This window comes from Ochotona princeps, chromosome 2, assembly GCF_030435755.1.
Source record: "Ochotona princeps isolate mOchPri1 chromosome 2, mOchPri1.hap1, whole genome shotgun sequence".
NCBI lineage: Eukaryota > Metazoa > Chordata > Mammalia > Lagomorpha > Ochotonidae > Ochotona > Ochotona princeps.
Genome location: NC_080833.1, coordinates 85,296,963 through 85,318,572, shown reverse-complemented (window position 1 = coordinate 85,318,572; position 21,610 = coordinate 85,296,963). Strand labels below are relative to the sequence as shown.

Here is a 21,610-nt window from a genome sequence, read left to right as displayed (position 1 = left end):
CTGAAGAACAACTACTATCCAGGTCAACTTGTTATATCCCTGAAAAAATCCATTCTTTGATACCAATTCTCCGTCATAAATGTATACAGCCATTAATCCAAATATACTCCCAAAGAAACCTGAAAAAAAAATAGAATCTATATTATATGCCATGTGGTTTTTCTGAGAAGTTGTTCTTTTGCTGATATTCCAAATAATCTTATTTTCTTTTCTTTTTGACTACTTTTAAGTCTTACTTGGATAATAATAACATTAAACATAACAGCATGTTAAGATTTCAAAACAAAGAATATTTTTTAAAGGATTATCTATTTTGGAGCATTAAAATAATATTCATAAATTACATGATTGATGTGAGTCCAAAATACTTATCAAGCACTACTTTGGGTACGTGTTATTGCATCTTACATTTTCCTAATGCCAGGTCTATTTTGGTTATACAGATATATAATTCCAGGCATGTAATACAGCACTTTTTCCTGTTAAGTGTTTTTTAGGGACCAGCATTGTGGAACAGTGAGTTAAACTAACCTGTAATGTCAACATACTACATGAGTGCCAGTTTGAGTAGCTGTTCCTCTTCTGATCCAGCTCACTGCTAATACACACGGGAAAACAGAGGAAGATGGACCAACTGCTTAGGCCCCTGCCACCTACATGGAAGACACAGTCAGAGTTCCAGGCTCCTGATTTGTTTCAACCATGCAGAGTGTGAACCAGTAGATAGAAGGTTTCTCTTTTCTCTCATTTTCTTTTTCCTGCCACCCTACTCTGATGCTATTCCCTTTAAATAAATAAACAATTTTCTTCCTTTTTCTTTTTTCAGAGTGGGCTGGGGTAGGGACAGGTTAAACCTCTGGTTGGGACACGTGCACCCAGTACTGGAGTTTGTGATTTGACTCCCATTTCTGCTTTCGAATCAGCTTTTCGCTCCTAGAAGGTAGCAGATAAGGGCTCAAATCCTGGGGTTCCTGTCATGCATGTGGGAAACCTAGACTTCCTGTTTCTCACCTCAGCTTGATCAGCCCCAGCTATTGTGTGCATTTAGGTAGTTAAGCAGCAGACAGAAAACGTCTGTTTCCCTTTCTGCCGCTGTCATTCTGTCTTTCAAACAAATAAAACTTTCAAAAGGCCGGGTTTAAAAAATACTCATAATTAACATGAGGACCTGTGATGCTGAAGTCTAAACAACAGGAAATGTCAATTCGGTAAGCAGAAATATTATGTCTAATTTACTGCTTGATCTTATAATACATTCTACTTCATGACTACTGGATCTGAGAGCTAGGCTATGAATGGAAAAAATGACTGCTACTGGAATCAACACGTATGGGTAATCTTTGGAATATATACAACTGAAATAAGCACAGGTGTTGAAGCAAAATTTTTCAAATAACTAGTCAATGTATTCCATGACAGAAATTAAAAGGATATAAAAAATGCTTAAATATTTTTATTGAAAGATTTGTTTTTTCATTTATTTTCCCCTAAAATGCCCATAATATCTGAAGCTAGGACAGATTGAAGCCCAAAGCCAGGAACTTCATCCAGGCAACCCACATGGATGGCAAGAAGCAAAGTGCTTGGGTCATCATCATCTGCTGCCTTCCCAGGAACATTAGCAGAAACCTGGATCAGAAACAGAGGCGCTGGGACCCAAACTGACACCGAGACAGGAATGCACAAGTCCCAAGCAGCAACTTAATCACGGTTACACAATGTCTGCCCCTAACATCCTCTTCACATGAACTCAGTCTTTTAATGGGCCTACTTTTGAATATGAAAGTACTTTTGAAACGTAATTATAAAAACGCCTCTGACTGTATTACTTTTTTGAAGTTTGTTTATTTTAACCAACAGTGAGAAAGAAACAGAGAGATCCTCCATCCACTGGTTTACTTCTCAAATATCCAGAATAGTTAGAGATGGATTTGGCCAAAATCAGAAGCCAGGAGCCCATCAAGGTCTCCCACGTGGGTGGCAGGAATCCAAGCACCTATCCCATCATCTGTTGCCTCCCAGGCACATAAGCAGGAAGATGCACCAGAAGCACGGTGGGTCTGGATCCAAACAACTCCAATACAGGATGCCAGTATACCAAGTAGTAGCTTACTCTACTGCACCACAATGGTCATACTACATTTTTTGATTTATAAAAGTAACATCTGGGAAGAGCATCCAGAGGCCCACTTTTCATATTGGAGGGCTTGGGTTCATGTCTCATCTGTGCTCCCAATTCTATATTTGTGCTAAACCACACTCTAGGAAGCAGCAGATAAAGTAGAAGTGGTTGTATCCCCATCACCTACATATACCACACCTGGATTGTGTCTATGCCCCCCGCACCTTCAGCCCTTGCCACCACAGGTATTTTGAGATTGAACCATTAGATGGGAGTTGTCTCTATTTCTTTCTCTCTCCACTTACACACAAATAATTTTTTTAAATAACACCTGATAATTGCTAAGAAACATAATACACAATGATACATATAATCTATACATATCAGTATGTACAGATCTACTGAACAGTTGAGTAATATTCCATTGTCTGTAAGATAATATTAAACAAGACTTTATATCAAAATTTTTAAGGGCTCTAAACACGTTCATTAACTATAATCCTATCAGGAAATTTTTGCATGCTGATTTTATAGATGAAAAAATGGAAAGACAGAAAATAAGTAACTGATCTAAGCTCATACTACTGGCAAACAATGAACTCAAGATGCAAACGGAATGTGGATCTAGAGTGCATGATCTTGACCTCTTAATTATTCAAATATAGTCCTCTTAAACGTTTTCTTTGTTACACTTGCAATCACCACTGAAATGAATAACTTCGTTCTCTTTTGAGGAAAATTTTTGAGATATGGAATTCTATCAAAGCTTACATTTACTTAACATTTATAAACCTTTGGAAATAGATATACATCAATGTTATTATTAACTACACTCTTAGCATCCACCCAGGTAACAAGGTTCCTATTTCCTTCTCCTTCTTCCTCCTTTTTTTTTTTTAATATTTTTATCGGAAGAGTAGATTTAACGAGAGAAACAAAGAATTTCCATCTGCTAATTCACTCCCCAAGTGGCTGCAACAGCCACAACTGAGTCAATCTGAAGCCAGGAGCAAGGAGTCCCCTCCAGATCTCCCGTGCAGGTACAGATCCGGGCCATCCTCTACTGCCCTCCCACGCTACAGTCAGGGAGCTGACAGGAAATGGAGCATCCAGGACATGATTTCATATGGGATCCTGCCTGTGCAAGGTGAGGATTTGGCCACTGGGCCACCAATCTGGTCCACAGAGTTCCTATTTCTTTACCCTATGATAAAATTTGATTTGCTTATCTTTTAAAAACTGCTGTTAGGAAATACTATGACAATGTTTTAACTTATTCTGATACTCTGAATTGTCCCTATTTCTTTACATACCCTTTCAAAGCTTTCAGATACCTTACTATTTTCTTTTTCATGATACAATTCCATGGGCACAGGGATTTCCCTTCCCTCCTTTCCCCACCCTGTGTTCCTCCATAGCATTACAATAGTGTAGTCCTTCAGCAACAGTCAAGTCCATGAGTCTGATATTTAAGTGAGTCATGACATTGCAGGCATAGAGAATGGTAGAAAGACCAGCATCTTATTGTCAAGATACATTTAACAGTTTCATTCAGTCCTCCTTTTATTTGGGAGTAGAGATGCATGCTTCAACATATCTTCATTTCCCAGTATTCCAGTTTCCATGACACCTTACTATTTTTTCTCTTAGCATTATGCTATCAGATCAAACAGTCAGCAATACATGAAGAACTACAGAATAATGAATTCTGACTTATCTTCCATTTTTATTTTATAATTTAAGAAATTTTGGGGCAGCTCATACAATCTTGAATTTCTTTTATTTAGGTGTCAGTAATAGCTCACATCCATTAGTGCTTTCATCATATATATGTATGCAAAGTGCTTTATTCTAAATGTTTTACATGTATTATCTCATTTAATTCTCATAGTAACATGTGAAGTAGAGTAAAGAAATGAGGAAGAGAAAGGCTAAGTAACTTCTGGAAGGTCACAGAGATAGAAAATGAATTCAGGATTTATAGACTGACTTTCAAATCTATTCTATGTACACATATTCTGTTTGAAATAGGGAATAAAACTGCTTAATGGCTATATAGCCTATGGACTTCAATACAGACTAAACAAAAAGAAGCTAATTAAATTCTCCTTTACAAATAATTCCCTTAAATGTTCTTGGGCAAAGAAGAACCAGTAATTTCTATAATTTTTAGAGAAATTTAAATCCTGATAAAATGAAGGTTCAGATACAAACTTATTTACTTATATTTGACTGAAACAGAAAGAGACAGAAATTCTATTCACTGATTCACTCCCCAATAATCTCAACATTGAGGGTTACGCCAAGCCAAAGCCACAAATATGGAACTCAATCTGGGAGGCTGGTAAGAGCCCATATACTTGAACATTTGCTTGCTGCCTTCGGGAGTGTACATTGGCAGAAAACCTGAATAAAAACTCAGAGCTGAGACTCAAACCAAGGCACTCCAACACGGAATGCAGGCATCCCAAGCAGCAGCTTAACCGCTTATAAAATGTCCATCATGAAGATTCAAGTTTATCATTATATCACTTGAGAAAATAGCTGGAAGAACAGAATTTAATGAAATTCAGAAGGTCTGACTTAAAATGCAGGTCAATAGGAGTACAAACAATTTACCATACAGGATCTGGAGGCAATGTATGACTAAACAAAAGAGACATAGTGGATGTCTGAGTGGATGTGGACAGAAAAAAAAAATTAGTGGTTTCAACAAGAAGCCCCAAAGTAAAAACGACAGAGGTTAAACAGGGTGTGATGACTTGCAAACAGCTGCTTCCCACATGCAGAGTTTTATATAGTGCTATCCAAATAAATATGTGTCAGAATACTAAATACCAGAATTGTTTATGAGGATTTAAAGGGTGCAACACCATAAATAGTCTGAATATTTGCTCAAAGGCAATACTTCAATATGTAGAATTTTTTATTTTTATTCACCTTAAGTTAGAAATTTGCTGCAGTATTTATAAGCTGAAATTTGGTACTTTCCATCTAAAAGATTTTAAAACAAGTTAATCATTTCAAAATTTCTCCATTTAAGTATGTCAATCCCTTTCTCCAGGAGTAAAATGTGTAGGTTATCTGCCACAACTTGCAGGAAAGAAGTGACAATCATGGAAAAAGCTAATAAGGCTCCAAGAGATGAAGAATGAAAGAAACCATTTGCCCTATGTCACAGACCAAAAATCTATATCCATTTTGTTGGTTTGCTCTTTAAGAGACAGAGACTTTCCTCTATTGCTTGACTCCCTAAACACTCACAATAGGCAGGGCTGGACAAGGTTAAATCCTGGGGCTGGCATGCCAACACAGGACTCAAGTGAGTGGCAGGCAGTAGTCACCTGAGCTGGTACTGCTCCTCCAAGTGTCTGTACCAGCAAGAAGTTGGAGTCAAGAGCAAGAGTCTAGCATTGAATCCACATACTCAGATAAAGTACACAGAATGTCTCAAGTAACACATTAATTGCCATCCTGAAAGTCTATATTCTTCCATAAAAGAATGCATTTAAAATATACATTTTAGGGCCCAGCGTGGTGGCCTAGTGGCTAAAGTCCTCGCCTTGAACATGCTGGAATCCCATACGGGTGCCGGTTCTAATCCCAGCAGTTCCACTTTCCATCCAGCTCCCTGCTTGTGGCCTGAGACAACAGTCAAGTACGGCCCAAAGCTTTGGGACCTTGCACCCATGTGGGAGACCTGGAAGAAGTTCCTGGCTCCTGGCTTCGGATCAGCGCAGCAGCAGCCATTGCGGTCACTTGGGGAGTGAATCATCACATGGAAGATCTTCTTCTCTGTCTCTCTTCCTCTCTGTATATCTGACTTTGCAATAAAAATAAATAAATCTTAAAAAAAATAAAATACACGCTTTTAAAAATGGGAAAACATTGCCATATATTTCGATCAACAGATGTTTATACAAGGCTTAAACTTATCTTTAAATTCAACAATACATTCAATTTAAAAATATTAGAAAACATTTCAAACTTACCAAGCTGAATATTTCTTATCCATACTGATTGTTTGGTTTCCTTTAAGATTTTCTCAAAGTAAACACCAGCAAAGCCACTTGAAAAACATGCTGTGAGAACTGCCATGAGGCCCACAAATTGAGAGCCAGCTGAAAGTTCCTTGGAAACAAGCTCCTGAGAATCTGAGGGCCACTGAATAAAAAAAAAAAAAAAAAAAAAAAAATCAAGTTTAAGCCCCACAATACTTTACAAAGGGCATTACTAAGAGTTACTCTTCGACTTTAATACAGAAACGTGTCCATTATCCATCTTAGGGACTGCCTAGGAGAGATTTTGAAACAAAAATTCACAATCATTTGCTTTTTTCCCCACAGTGAGATTACCTGAACCTATAACTTTAAAAAGTCTCTAAGGGATAATAAATATCTATTTCATGAAACCAATTTATTACTAATCAATCTATTAAGGGGATGGTGTCATGGCAAGGTGTGCCGGTTAAGCCTCAGCCTATGATGCCAGCTTCTGACATGGGTACCAGTTTGAGTCCTTCCTTCTCCACTTCCAATCCATCTCCCTGCTTACATCCTGGGAAAAAAGCAGAGGATGGCTCAAGTCCTCAGGCACATATATCCTCATAGAAGACCTGGAGGAGGCTCCTGGCTCTGGCTGGGACCAGCCCTGACCGCTCTGGCCATTTTGAGAGTGAACCACAGGGTGGAATATTTTCTCACGGGGAGAGGGGGTGTGGGGTGTGTGTGTGTATGTATGTTTCTCCTCTCTGTAACTCTGCCTTTCAAATAACTTTACAATACTTTTTAAATATAAAAAACAAAAAGATAATTCTTTAAAATGTAATTATCTAAAGATCAGTATTTCAAACACAGGCAGATGAAGGATGAGAATCTTGGATTCCCTGTTATCTCAGCAAAAGCTGAGACAGCAATTAGGAAGATGTGTAAAATCAAATAAGCTCAATAAAACGTCATAGATTAGTAGACTGGATTAAAAAACAAAACCCATCTACTTGTTGTCTAGAAGAGACAGATTTCACCAAAAAAATCAGTGGAAACTATATCGCACGGGTTTTGATGTTTTCTGTTAGTTTCATCTCTTCAAAACACTTTCTTCTAGGTGTGAGGAAAACAGGAAGTATAACCTATCAGGATCATAACTGGTAACTCATAGACAACAGACTCGAATCAGCATTAGACAATAGTAAAACTACAAAGGCATATGGGGGGAATCAGGAGCAATCCTAACAACCTCTTAACAGGAGGTCATATGCATAGAGCAAGGGGGGACTCCAGAGTGGAGCAGGAGGACAGGAGGAGGCTTGTATCCCAACCCTGAAGACTCCCAGATCCTCACCAAGGACTATCAGTACGAGCACGAAGGACTACATCCCAACTGCCAAGGAGACCACGGGGAAATGGAGTGCCTTTGGAGGCCGAGAACTCTGAGGTCAACCACCCCCATTTGGATCTACCACAGGGATGGAAGAAACCCAAATCCTGCCTTGCAGGATCCAATGTCATCGGAACAACAAGCAGGAGCACTGAGTGGTCCACAGAAACAGAAGAACAATAAACTTCCTTCGGCACTAGGGAGAGGAGCCTTCTCTGGTCCTTGCCTGGTTCCAACTTTGGGTACCCACCCTCTCTGGCAATGACCATCAGGATCACTCCAGAAACCCCTCAAAACAAAACAAACAAACAAAAAACCTAGAATAGACAGAGAACAACAAGGAAAGCTTAGAAGCAGACAGGAAACGGTTAGCATGGATTCACTTATACTTTACTAGGTGGGACACAAAGATTAGTTACTCCTCACTAGGGTATTGAAGATTTCTCTGCACACCCCTCCTAAAACTGTTCTGCACCTAAATTGTTGACATATGTCTTGTTACAGTTATAGAGTTAGACTACCCAAAAAACAGCCAGGTTCAGCAAAATCATGCTTCAACGCTCTAAACTGCTAAATACTAAAATTAAAATAGACACGAGACAGCTAAATAGTAATCTATAGCCATTTTAAGGTGTATAGAACCCGGTTGTATATAAACTAATTGAAATGTCAATGTAGAAGTCACAGGATGTGGTTCAGAACTTACATTCTTTTGTTTTCTCTTTTAACATATTGGTTACTCAATACTATGTCCACTAATTCCATAATGTTGTAAATTGTTACTGATGTTATGTTAGGGCTTTTAACTGATCGGGATGATACTCTGTAGGCTCTACCTTCAGACCAGAGATGGTCTCCCCAAGAAACCGTTGAACTTATCTGGGCAATAAGAGGCTGGATTTTATGCTTGGTAGATGCTTGCAATGAAAGACTCTCAACTGAATTTGAACTGCAGTTATGCAACAAGGTGGAGGAATCCACCATGGGGGGTAGAGTTTGGGGAGGGGTGGGGGGAATCCCATTGCCTATAAAACTGTGTCACATAATGCAATGTAATCAATAAAAAAAACCCACTTTCTTCTGATGAAATTCTTCAATGACTCATAGATCATACAGTAGCATCATTTCTTCAAGAAGGTTCTTGATTTTCATTTCTTCAGCTACACGTTAGTCATTTAGTAACATGTTATTTAACTTCGTGGCAGTGTAAATTTCTATTTTTCTATTATTGATTTTGTATTATGACTTTTCATTTGAGGAGATGTACAGTAGCTGTGAAATGGACACTAAGATATCCAGATGTGAGGATACAATGTAGTATGCATTTCTACTTCCAAAGATGGACTGACAATGAAACTGTTTACTATATCTTGACAATACAATGCTGGACTCTCTGCCATTGTCCATGCCCACAATGATGGACATATGACTGTGTATGAAGAACTATACTTTAGTAATGATATAGAGGAACTGGGGGGTGGAGAATTGGGGCTGGGATAAGGGAAATCCCAGGAGCCTCTTTAATTGTATCATAAAATAATAATAATAATAAATAAAAATTTAAAAGATCAAATACAACAAAGGGAATCTGTAAATTGGCAGGTAAATCCCAAACAAGGCCAATGAGAGACAGTCCATCAGAAAATGAAGGAAATCTTGGCTACAGTAGGAAAGAAATGTGTTAGAAAGGATGCCATGGTCATCATGACCTAAGCCCTATGGTTTAGACGTCATAGATTCTTAGATATCAACCAATATTTTCTTAATGATTTTTTTTTAAAAAATGTATTTATTTTTATTGGAAAGACACATAAGGTTTACAAAAAGGAGAGACAGAAGAGAAAATTCTTCCATGTGCTGGTTCACTCCCCAAATTGCCGCAAGAGTCAAAGCTGAGCCAATCCGAAACCAGGACCCAGAAGCCTCCTCTGGGTCCCCCACACAGGTGCAGTGTCCCAAACACTTGGGCCATCCTCCACTGCTTTGCCACTTCAAGTCCCATCATCTCCATTTTCGATCCAGACGCCTGCTAATGGTATGGGAAGGCAGTGGAGGATGGCTCAAGTTCTTGGGCCTATGCACCCATGAGAGAGACCCAGAAGAAGCTAAGGGGTTCCTGGCTACAGATGACTCAGCTAAGTTGCTGAAACCATTCAGGAATGAACCAGTGGATGGAGGAAACTTTGTTTCTCTGTTTCAATCCTTCTCTTTAACCTTGCCTCCTCCAGATCTCCCAAGTAAGCGCATGGTCCCAAGGCCCTGGGCCATCATCCTCCACTGTCCTCCCAGGCCAAAACTTAGGGAACTAGATGGGAGGTGGAGCAATCAGGACATGAACTGAAACCCATAAGGGATCCCAGCATGTGCAAGGCAAGGATTTAGTCACTGAGCCATCATATCGGACCAATTTTTTTTTTAATGGATAAGGCTCCCCCAGATTCACTGCAGTGTTCATGTTCAACTGTTTAGCTTTATTTGGCAATCCCCTGCCTAACAATGCTTACAGACCTGTTCAAGACCACATTTTCCAAAATGCTTTATTACTGTTATTTCTGGAAAGGAAAGTTCTATAAATATTGCTTTAACTTGAACACAAAGCATTTTTTTTAGGGCTTATTTTGAAAAAGAACTTGAGTTTAATTCAAATGTACGCCTGTTACATTCCAAAGTAAGGTCATATTCAGAGACAGCTATTGTGATCAGATGACTTGGGAGAATTTCTGGAATATTCATATTTGAAGATTCATTTACTAATGAATGTCCTTGACTCAAATCCAACCAGAAACTGCAATCTTATTCTTTGTACATTTTCATTATGTAGTGTTAATAAGCTTAGCTGCAAACAAATTACATACATAAGCTATTTGTTAAAAAGATTAAAACTATTATCTTGGGATTTGATTATTGTTTTAGAACTTTTCTATCCTCCTGCGGAACACTGGCCTTTCTACCTTTTCACTTTTTATTCATTATGGTTAGTGGTACATTAAGCCAAGATTATAAAGTACACTCAAAGTGAACTATTGCAAAAGGTAAGGGGGGGGGGCAAAAAACAAAGAAAGGTTGGATAACTGAGGAAGAAAGGAGGAAGGGAAGCATGGTTATCTTCTGAGAATGATATTTATGAAACACATAAAATCTGTTCTCTATATTAATAAAAAAAATTTAGGGGATTAGATCATCACAGATTTGCAGGAAAAAAAAAAATCACTTCACAACTAGTTACAAAAAAACCCGAATGTTATGGACCCTGTTTGGTGGTGTGTCAGGCTAACCCTCTGCCTGTGTCACTGGCATTCCATATGGCACTAGCCTGTGCCCAGGATGCTGCAGTTCCAACCAAGTTCCCTGTTTATGGTCTGTGAAAGCACAGGAGGATGGCTTTAGTTCTTGAGAACCTGCACCTATATGGGAGACCCAGAAGAAGCTCCTGGCTCCCCTGCTTCAGACTGGTTCACCTCTACCCAATGTGGCCATTTTGGAAGTCAATCAGGGGATGGGAGATCTCTCGCTCTCCTTCTATCTGTAAATCTGTCTTTTAAATAAATAAATAAATAAATACATCTTTTAAGAAAAGAGAAGGTGGGCATAACACCAAATGCCCTCCACCACTGCTTATTTTAAAAACGTATTTTTCCTCATCTTACACATATTTATATCTTGCTAATTAGGCACCAGAAACAGAAGGAGCAATGAAACACAGCTGCTGTCTTCTATGAACTTATGGTGTATTGGTAGATATGGACCATTAATAAGCATCTAACTACAAGTATCATGGGAACATACACACAACTACTAAAGTAGCAAGAAGGGGGTAAATGATCAACTGGGATGTTTGTAAGATATTCTTGTAGAAGTAATACTTCAACTGAGTCCTAAATTAGATTAGCCAGGACAAGAAAGAGGATTCATTCGCCAAGAGAGTAAGAATGAATACAGAGGCCCAGAATAGGCCCAACAAGCAATTTGGTTGTAGAAACTGAAAGTGTGACTTGTGGCACAGCAGAAATGAGCTGGAGGCTAACACTGCAGTCTAGTGTGTGATGATAACCATTCTAGACTGTAAGTCAGTGAAACGTCAGATTTTTACCTAAGATGTTCATTGCTACTGCTAAACCCATGCTACATTTGGACTACTAATTATTTAATACCTTAAAGTATTTCATTTTAAAATCTTAATACCTATCTTAGCTTATCCTAAATAACACATGAGAATATGGGTACAACATTCCATTTATATCTTTATAACTATTTAAAGTAATTACATAAAAATCTATTTAAACATATACTACATATTGAGAAAAGTAATGGGAACCTACTGGATGACAGGAAAGTGATCTTTCTGGATTTTAGTTGATTTGTTTTATTTTAATTTTATTTATCTGAAAAGAGAAGGAGGTAGAGAAGAATGATATCATCCAATTGCTAATTCACTCCCCAAATGCCCCAAACAGCTGGGGGTGGGCCAGGCCAAAGTCAGGAACCAGAAACTCCATCTGCTCTTCCAACGTGGGTGGCAGAGATCACATACTTAATCCATCCTTTACTGCCTCTCACGGTACAATTTAGCAGAAGCTGGTCAGAAGCTAATGGACAGGGACTCAGTCCCAGACACTCAAATATGGGATGTGGGCATCCCAAGCAGTGGCTCAACTACTACACCACAATACCCAACCCTAGATTTTATTTTATAGATGCCACAATAAGTGACAATACCGGAGGCTGGATGTGGGGCAATGGGTATAAAACCAGAGTAAGAAAAATTAGGATGGAAAGATCATGTAAGAAATAAGGAAGGCATGAATCAAAGAGTGACAATAGAAACAGACAACGAGAAAAACCATTAAGTTGTAGCAAGCAGTATCACTACAGTGTAAACTCATTGATTAGTTGGACAGGCAGAAGAGTCCAGGACAGCTCCACTGTTGAAAAAAATAATAATGATTGGAAAATCTAGAAACAAGAACAGATCTACTGAGACAGAAGTAAAGTTTAACTTTGGTTATGCTGAGTCTATTGTACAAACAAGTAAAAACATCCAGCAGCTTCCCAGATACACAAATCTGAAACCACAGATGACAATCACAGCTGTTTTGACACAATCTGAGAAGTCACTAGCATATCAGTGTTAACAAAAACCTACAGAATTATTTCCCCAAATCAGAACATAACTTAGGTTTTCTAAAAATAATAAGCCAATAAGCAATCCCAATACAAAAGAAAAATCAAACAAGATGAGCACATGCAGTAAATCAATATGGAATCATTAGAAAAAACAGTGGTTATCAGTGAAGTTGACAGACCATAAGAAGTGAGTGGCTAATGTCAACTGTCCCACCAAGCCAGTAAAAGCTATCTTCATTTTACATATAGTGTCTTATTTCTACAACCAGATAATTCATTATTTAGGTACGATACTTTATTTTATTTTTACTTATTTCTTTAGAATCACTTAACTTTAAATGTAGTATATTATACAGGAAAAGTCCTCAAAAATATGTCAATAACAAAAAAAGCATTTACTTTTTTTTTTTGATTTATTTTATTTTTATTACAAAGTCAGATATACTAAGAGGAGGAGAGATAGAGAGGAAGTGAAGCTGCCGGGATTAGAACCAGCAGCCATATGGGATCAAGGCGAGGACCTTAGCCACTAGGCCACGCTGCCGAGTCCAAAAGCATTTACTTTTTCAACAAGTGATATAAACATACAATCTAGGCAAAATAAAATATGCTTTTGAATGTATGTAAAACTTAAGAGACACTTATATGGAATAGTTACCTGAACAAAAGCCACTCCTGTCATCAAAATTAATAGGGAAAGCCACTGGTACACACCTAATTTTTTACTAAGCATAGACACAGAAAATAATGCTGTTGTAAGAATTTTCAGCTGATATGTGACCTGAAAAAGAAAACAGCAAGATTATTAAGGCCTTTTCTTTCTTTCTTAAAAGTAATATTAGAAATATATCGTAAGTACCTGATAAGTAGCTGCATCTAGATTTGACAGAGCCACGTAGAGCAAATTATTCTGAAGAGTATATATCCCTGATGGAATGGCAAGTTTTAGAGTTTCCATTGGCTTATTAAGAATCTCATCGTGTAGGACTCGATTCAGTGTTCTCAGACTACATTCTAGAAAAAACACGTGAAATAGAAAAAAAAATTCAGTAATTAAGGATCTTGGAGTAAGTTACAAATCCTTTCTTTCAGGACCTGTTTTCTCAACTGTCAAAAGAAAGCAACTGAGCATAGGTTAAGGTATTTTTAGGCTGATAATATATCTTTTTGGTTCTATTTGCTCAAATGTTATAAGAAAGCATTAGCCTTACATTCTTTCAGATATAAAATCAAATTATTTACATAAGTGGTTATTTCAATGAGTTCATAAAAAATGAAACTAAACTTATTTTGGTGCAAAAATTTTGAAATCCAAAAATATAAGGGATCTTCAAAAAGTTTACAGAAAATGTAATTATGAAAAAACCACGCAAGGATAATCAAACTGTTCTGTACCAAAATAAACTTATCTTCTCTAATTTCATTGTCCACAAATTTCTTGAAGTACCTTCACACATATATACACACATATACATATCTGTGATAATCAAAAGATCAACTATTCTTTATTACGAACATTTATATTTTATATATCCCATTTATCATCAATTATTCATGCCTACTAATAACTGGGAAGACTTTAATCACAAAAAAGACTCAATCAGTTAGGGAGTAGGTTTGGCTACAAACAGAAAACTCAATTTACACTGGTCTAAGTACCACAGGGGTTTGTCTCACATGAGTCCGGCCTAAACTTTACACATCAGCTCAGGGATCCAGGTATATGCATGTACATATGATTCATTCATATTTTCTCTTTCTCTCCTCACTCCTCCCCCGCCTAGGGATAAAGACAGAAAGCTTAGATAGATAGGTAGGTAGGTAGGTAGGTAGGTAGGTAGATTAGATAGATAGAGAAAACCTACATAGATACATAGATAGGCAGGTAGATAAAGATAGAAAGCCTACATAGATAGACAGACAGACAGACAGATAGATGGATAGATACTACATTATTACACCAAGGTCACCAAGTAACTATATTAGGCAGCAATATGAGAGAAGAGGAAACAATAGCCTAGTGGACATCTTAACTCATTGGTCAAGACTGTTACATGGTCACCCATCTCTGCAAGGGACTTGAGAAATCAAATCTTTTTTATTTTCACATCATGAACAAAAAAGGGAGAAAGATACTGGAAACAGCTAGCCAGCCTACAATATTAATCACAAGAAAAAATAAGACTCCAAGAAACTTTAAAATACACATCAACTGCTCCAAAAAGAAATTCCAAGGAATCATATCAATATACCAATAGTGACTCTTGTGGATGATTTCCTTTCCAATGTTGTATGCAGAAACTTTGATTATACAGTATTTTGAAATGAGAAAAATTTGAAAGACTGCTACCTGATACCTATAGTTTCTTTACCCACAAGTCAAAAATTATTAGCTGCAAGTTATAAATTTTCTTTAGTTTTGCCAAAAAATAATTTCAAATGTTTGCTTACTTATGATTAAATTCTAAAATAATTAGTGCTATCATGTATTTCTGATTCGCCAGTTTTATTCCACATTCCTCCCAATTTCTAGTATTGTTAGACTTTTAATTTTATCCCCTTTTCAAGTAAGTTGTTGTCCTTTTCCTGCTGAATTGTGGGTCTCTTCGTAATTCTAGATACTATTACTGGAACGATGTGGCAAATTAATCTCTCTGAAACTATGGCGTTTCATCTCATTTGGTTTGATATGGATATTTTAGGCCTTAACATACTTCAAATTATCTATTTCCCTTCATAACTTATTTGTGTCTTTCACATATTATTTATAATCACTAAGTATAATGGTCATAAAGTTTCATTTTAAAGATGTATTTATTTTTATTGAAAAGGTAGATACAGACACAAGAGGATAGAGAGACAGATCTTCTATCTGCTGGTTTCCTCCCAAAGTGGCTGCAACAGCTCAGGAGCTGAGCCGATTCAAAGCCAGGAGCCTAGAGCTTCCTCCAGGTCTGCCCCACATGTTCAGGGTTCCAAGGCTTTGGGCCATCCTCGACTGCTTTCCCAGGCCACAAGTAGGGAGCTGGATGGGAAGTGGAGCAGAAGCCAGGATTAAAACTGGCACCCAAACGGGATCCCAGCGTCTGCAAGGTGAGCCATTCAGCCACTAGGATACCGTGCCGGACCCAAAGTTTTACTTTTTAAATATCAATCTTTAAATTTTCTGGGATTTACGTTCGTGCAGCGTGTCTAACCGTGCCATGATTAACTAAAATCTGTCCTGATCACATCTCTTTACATGCAATTACTCATGCCAAACATATTCTTAGTTCCACAACATTAAGTGCAGTGGATACCTATGTTCATCTCCAGGGTGGGGAATGCCTGCTCCAGGGCCAGTTAAGCCCTGAAATTACCTGGTGTGGTCCTGGTTGGCAACTGCAGGCAGGACTTGAAATTCAACAAACTATATAACAGGCTACTTTTTACCTGATAATTTTGTATGACTCATGAATGATGTTATGGATCTCCAAATGGCCCTCCACCCCTACAGCAACATTATTATTTTCTAAGATTTCCTATTGTATTTTCACAGTTTCCAGTTTGCTAATGACATCTTCAGCTTTCTTTTACAGACTCTTTCCAAATCAGACCTCTACACACTGGGAACGCTATGGAAATCAGTCTTAGGCGTGCCCCTCTTGGAGACTATAGGCTATCTCATTACTAGTGACTTTAAAGCAGTATGAAAGTCCACAGCCCCTTCAGGTCCATTTCCATATACTATACTATTTCATATATTTTTAAGATTTATTTATTTTTATTGGAAAGGCAGATATGCAGAGAGGAGGAGAGAGAGAGAGAGGAAGATCTTCCATCCGATGGTTCACTCCCCTAGTGGCCACAACGGCTGGAGCTGAGCCAATCCTAAGCCAGGAGCCAGGAGTTCTCCCGGGTCTCCCACACGGGTGCAGGGTCCCAAGGTTTTGGGCTGTCCTCGACTGCTTTCCCAGGACACAAGAAGGGAGCTGGATGGGAAGTGGGGCCGCTGGGATTTGAACTGGTACCCATATGGGATCTCAGCGCGTGCAGGGGGAGGACTTTAACCACTACACTATCATGCTAGGCCCTGATATTTCAATCTGAATGCTTTAAAGGTATCTCCAACACAGCCCTCAAAAATGTCACAAGTTTTGCCAAATCCACCTTCTTCATCATGGCCTAGCCCAAGCAGTTGATGGTGACTGGACGAATGAACCAGCAGGTGGAAGACTGATGTTCATGTTTATGTCTCTTCTCTCTCTGTCCCCATAATGCTTTCAAAGAAGTACTTAAATAAAGAAAATATTTTAAAACATTGTATCAAATAAGTCGCTGCTATACTAATCAAAGAAAAATAAAATTAAAAGATTTAGTGGCTGCACTATGGAAGTCAGTCTGGAGAGTGCAAAGACAACTGAAAATTTATCTACCATATGACCCAGCTACTCCACTCCTGGGAATATAGCCAAATGAAGTGAAATCTGCTTATGAGAGTGATCTGAAATCCTATATTTATGGCAGCATAATGCATAATAGCAAAGACATGGAAACAACTCAAATGCTTGTTGAAAGAGGACTGGATAAAGAAACTGTGGTGTATCTACTTCATGGAATACTATTCAAGCATTAATTCTACTGTTTGCAACAAAATGGTCCCAACTAAAGACCATTATGCTCAATGAAATAAAACAATCCCCAAACAATATCATATGTTCTCTCTGATATAAGGCAACATTCATGCAAAATACAAAGCAAATAGATACAGGTAATTAAGTAGATACACTTATTCTCATAGATGAACTACATAATGGAGATTAGTACCTGAAAGTGAAGATACCTTGCAGTATGGATTTCTACTCCTGAATCAAGGGAGGGCTCCCAGCGAAACAGTTAAATATACCTCGCTAATACAGTGTTGGATTTGCTGCCTTTGTATACGCCTACAATGCCGTGGTAGCAGAATGTTGAATTCTTAACTGTTTTTGGAGGGCTGTACTGCAGTTATAATATGGGGGATGGATAGCGGGAGAGGAGAGGAAGAGGGAAATACTGATATCCAGAAAACTGTATAATGCAAAATAATAGAAATGATTTTTACAAAGATAAAACTGATGTAATAAATATTTCCATCTCTTGAAAAAAAAGCCTTTTGAATTAGCAAATAATTATAATGACTGCTCTAACAATCTCAGTGTCCCAAAATTATGGAATTTATTTTATTCTGATGTTCTTATATTAAAAAAAACCTATTTCATACTTACAGCAATCAGATATCATGAATCATGATACAGATTAGCCTAAAATGTCTTTACTACTAAATAAAATCATTTTAACAAATCTTCAAAAATCTGAAATGTTTTCTACACTAAATATTTATGTAAGAGTTCAAATGTTGTGCCCACCCCTGTGGTGCGGTGAGTTAAGCTACTAGCTGCAGTGCTAGATATGGGTGCCAGTTTGAGTCCTGGTGGCTCTACCTGCAATCCAGCTCCCTACTAATGTACCTGTGAAAGCACCAAAAGATGGCTGTAATGCTTGGGCTGCTGCTCCCATGTGGGCAACCTAGATGAAGTTCCTGGATCCCGATTTCAGCCTTGCCCAGCCCAGTTGCGGCAGTACTTGTGGGAGTGAACCAGTGCACAGAATATCTCCGTCTCCTTTTCTCTCTCTCCCTCTCTCTGTAACTCTGCTTTTCAAATAAATAGCTAAATCTTTTTAAGTTCAAATGCACACTTACATTATATTTACATATGCACACACATTATATTTACACATATGTAACATTATACTACAAATGCACACACATTATATTTACATATTTGTAAATTAAACTGCACTGATTCAAAACAAGAGACCCTAGATACTTACTGTTATCTTTATAGACCAATAAAATGCATGCCATTATCTTCAAAAGTTCAGCAATAACTACTGCTGTGGAAGATAGATAACGAGGTCCTTCTTCTTTTAAAGTCCTAGAATAACGCATAGTCAGAACCAAACTAGTAGTCTGAAAGACCAAAATCCCTAAGGAGAGGTATTTCAAGTTGGCAGACATTGTTTTCTCTTCATTTGCCTGAAAGACAAAATAAACAGGGCAAATACATAAAATTTAAAATATAGGGACAAATACATTAAAAAATAAACAAAAACAGACAGTTTCAGACATAAGGCAGTTAAGTACATTCCACCCTGTTCTTGCTAATCACAACTGAAAACCTTTGACCTAAGACAAAAACCAAAAGAATGTGAGAGAAAAAGCAGACTGGCTAGAGACCTCAGGTCTTGAGGGAAGACCTAGCAATTAATTCATTGGAGACTTTTTGCTGCCTATAAACATGGGTATGTCACAAAACTCGTGGAAAATGGAATTTTGAGAAAGCAGGCATTTGGAAGTTTGAATTCTTTTTTCTCCTTTGTTGCAAATTCACATTGTGGCTGTGGTTACACAGTAAAGAACGCATGCTGTCTGTAGGTGGGAGTAGACATGAAAGTAATGTTTCCCTTTAATTTCTTTTTATTTATTCATTTTAAAGACTGTCTCTTTATTTTAAAGGCAGAGTTAGACAAAGAGATTCTCCATTGTCTGGCTCTCTCTCCAAATAACCACAAGAGCCGGAGTAGGGCTAGTCTGAACCCAGGAGCAAGGAGCTGCAGGGATCCAAGGACCTGGGCTCTCCTCCCCTGTCTCACCAGGACAGCAACTGGGAGCGGGATCAGCAGTGGAACAGCTGGGACTTGACCTAGCATCCATATGGGATGCTGGCACTGTAGGCAGAGGCTTAGCCTGCTACTTATGGCACCAGCCCCTAATTTTTATTTAATTTTATTTGCAAGGCAGAGAGGCAGATCTTCTATCTACTGACTCACTCTCCAAATGCTGCAGCGGCCACAGCTGGCTGCCTCTCATGCACACCAGCAGGTAGCTTCATTGGAAGTGCAATACCCTGAACTTAAACCAGGCACTGTGATTTGGGATACAAGTATTTCTTTTTTTTTTTTTTTTTAAGATTTTATTATTATTGGAAAGCCAGATATACAGAGAGGAGAGACAGAGAGGAAGATCTTCCATCCGATGTTTCACTCCCCAAGTGAGCTGCAACAGGCCGGTGCGCGCCAATCCAATGCCGGGAACCAGGAACCTCTTCCAGGTCTCCCACACGGGTGCAGGGTCCCAAAGCTTTGGGCCATCCTCGACTGCTTTCCCAGGCCACAAGCAGGGAGCTGGACGGGAAGCAGAGCTGCCAGGATTAGAACCGGCATCCATATGGGATCCCAGGGCATTCAAGGTGAGGACTTTTAGCCGCTAGGCCACTGTGCCGGGCCCCAAGTATTTCAAGCAATTTCTTAGCCCACATGTGAAAGTGAATAGACTTAGATCCTGAGATGGGAGGCAAAGGATGATGAGGTAATTGTAGATTTTTTAATTTTTTTTTTATTAATTACATTGCATTATGTGACAGTTTTATAGGCAATGGGATTCCCCCCACCCCTCCCCAAACCCTACCCCCAATGGTGGATTCCTCCACCTTGTTGCATAACTGCAGTTCAAATTCAGTTGAGAGTCTTTCATTGCAAGCATCTACCAAGCATAGAGTCCAGCATCTTATTGTCCAGATAAGTTCAATGGTTTCTTGGGGAGACCATCTCTGGTCTGAAGGTAGAGCCTACAGAGTATCATCCCGATCAGTTAAAAGCCCTAACATAACATCAGTAACAATTTACAACATTATGGAATTAGTGGACATAGTATTGAGTAACCAATAATATGTTAAAAGAGAAAAAAAAAGGAATGTAAGTTCTGAACCACATCCTGTGACTTCTTTATTGACATTTCAACTATTAGTTTATATACAACCGGTTCTATACACCTTAAAATGGCTATAGATTACTATTTAGCTGTCTCGTGTCTATTTTAATTTTAGTATTTAGCAGTTTAGAGCGTTGAAGCATGATTTTGCTGAACCTGGCTGTTTTTTGGGTAGTCTAACTCTATAACTGTAACAAGACATATGTCAACAATTTAGGTGCAGAACAGTTTTAGGAGGGGTGTGCAGAGAAATCTTCAATACCCTAGTGAGGAGTAACTAATCTTTGTGTCCCACCTAGTAAAGTATAAGTGAATCCATGCTAACCGTTTCCTGTCTGCTTCTAAGCTTTCCTTGTTGTTCTCTGTCTATTCTAGGTTTTTTGTTTGTTTGTTTTGTTTTGAGGGGTTTCTGGAGTGATCCTGATGGTCATTGCCAGAGAGGGTGGGTACCCAAGGTTGGAACCAAGCGAGGACCCCTTGGCTGTTGAGTCATCCCTCATCAGCCTTCTGCTTCTGATACTCATTAGTGACACTTCTCTTCATTTTGTTTCCAATGTGCCCATGGGTGCCTCAGCCTCTTCATCTTCCTCTCCATTCTCTTCACCACCACCCTTCACATTCTTCCCATCTTTTTTTTTTTTAAGATTTATTTATTTTTATTGAAAGGCACATATACAGAAAGAAGGAGACAGGGAAAGATCCTCCATCCGCAGGTTACTCCCCAAGTGACCAAAGAGCCAGAGCTAAGCCAATCTGAAGCCAGGAGCCAAGAGCTTCTTCCCAGTTTCCCATGCGAGTGCAGGGTCCCAAGATTCTGGGTTGTCCTCAACTGCTTTTCCAGGCCACAAGCATGGAGCTAGAAGGGAAGTGGAGCTGCCGGGACATGAACAAGCATCCACATGGGTTTCTGATGTGTGCAAGGTGAGGACTTCAGCCACATCTTTTTTCTCTACCTCACTATTGTCCTGCTCCTATGTTTCTCAATATTGTTGCCAAGGTCATCTCTCCTTCGGACTTTCTTCCTCCCATAAGTCCTTTGGGTAACCTTGCAGCCAATAAAATTTCAAATTAACAAATTGGGAAAATAAACAAAAAAACCTGTATTAAAAGGGCTGTCACCGTGGTTATATTAGGTTAAGCCTCCACTTGCAGTGCCAGCATCCCATATGGGCATACGGGTACCAGTTCAAATTCTG

General features: G+C 38.6%; 1 protein-coding gene across 3 annotated transcripts in view; it reads right to left on the bottom strand.

Annotated features, from left to right (window-relative positions):
- SLC35A3 (solute carrier family 35 member A3) overlaps nt 1-21,610 on the bottom strand; it is a 53,129-nt gene that overhangs the window by 11,782 nt on the left and 19,737 nt on the right. For all 3 annotated transcript variants that reach the window (XM_004582013.3, XM_058659580.1, XM_058659585.1), the window contains 5 exons: nt 18,476-18,680; nt 13,482-13,636; nt 13,281-13,403; nt 6,115-6,286; nt 1-119 (listed from right to left, as the gene is read on the bottom strand). In XM_004582013.3, coding sequence (XP_004582070.1) covers nt 1-119; nt 6,115-6,286; nt 13,281-13,403; nt 13,482-13,636; nt 18,476-18,662 — 756 coding nt within the window. In that variant the 5' untranslated portion in view covers nt 18,663-18,680. The remainder of the gene's footprint in view (nt 120-6,114; nt 6,287-13,280; nt 13,404-13,481; nt 13,637-18,475; nt 18,681-21,610) is intronic.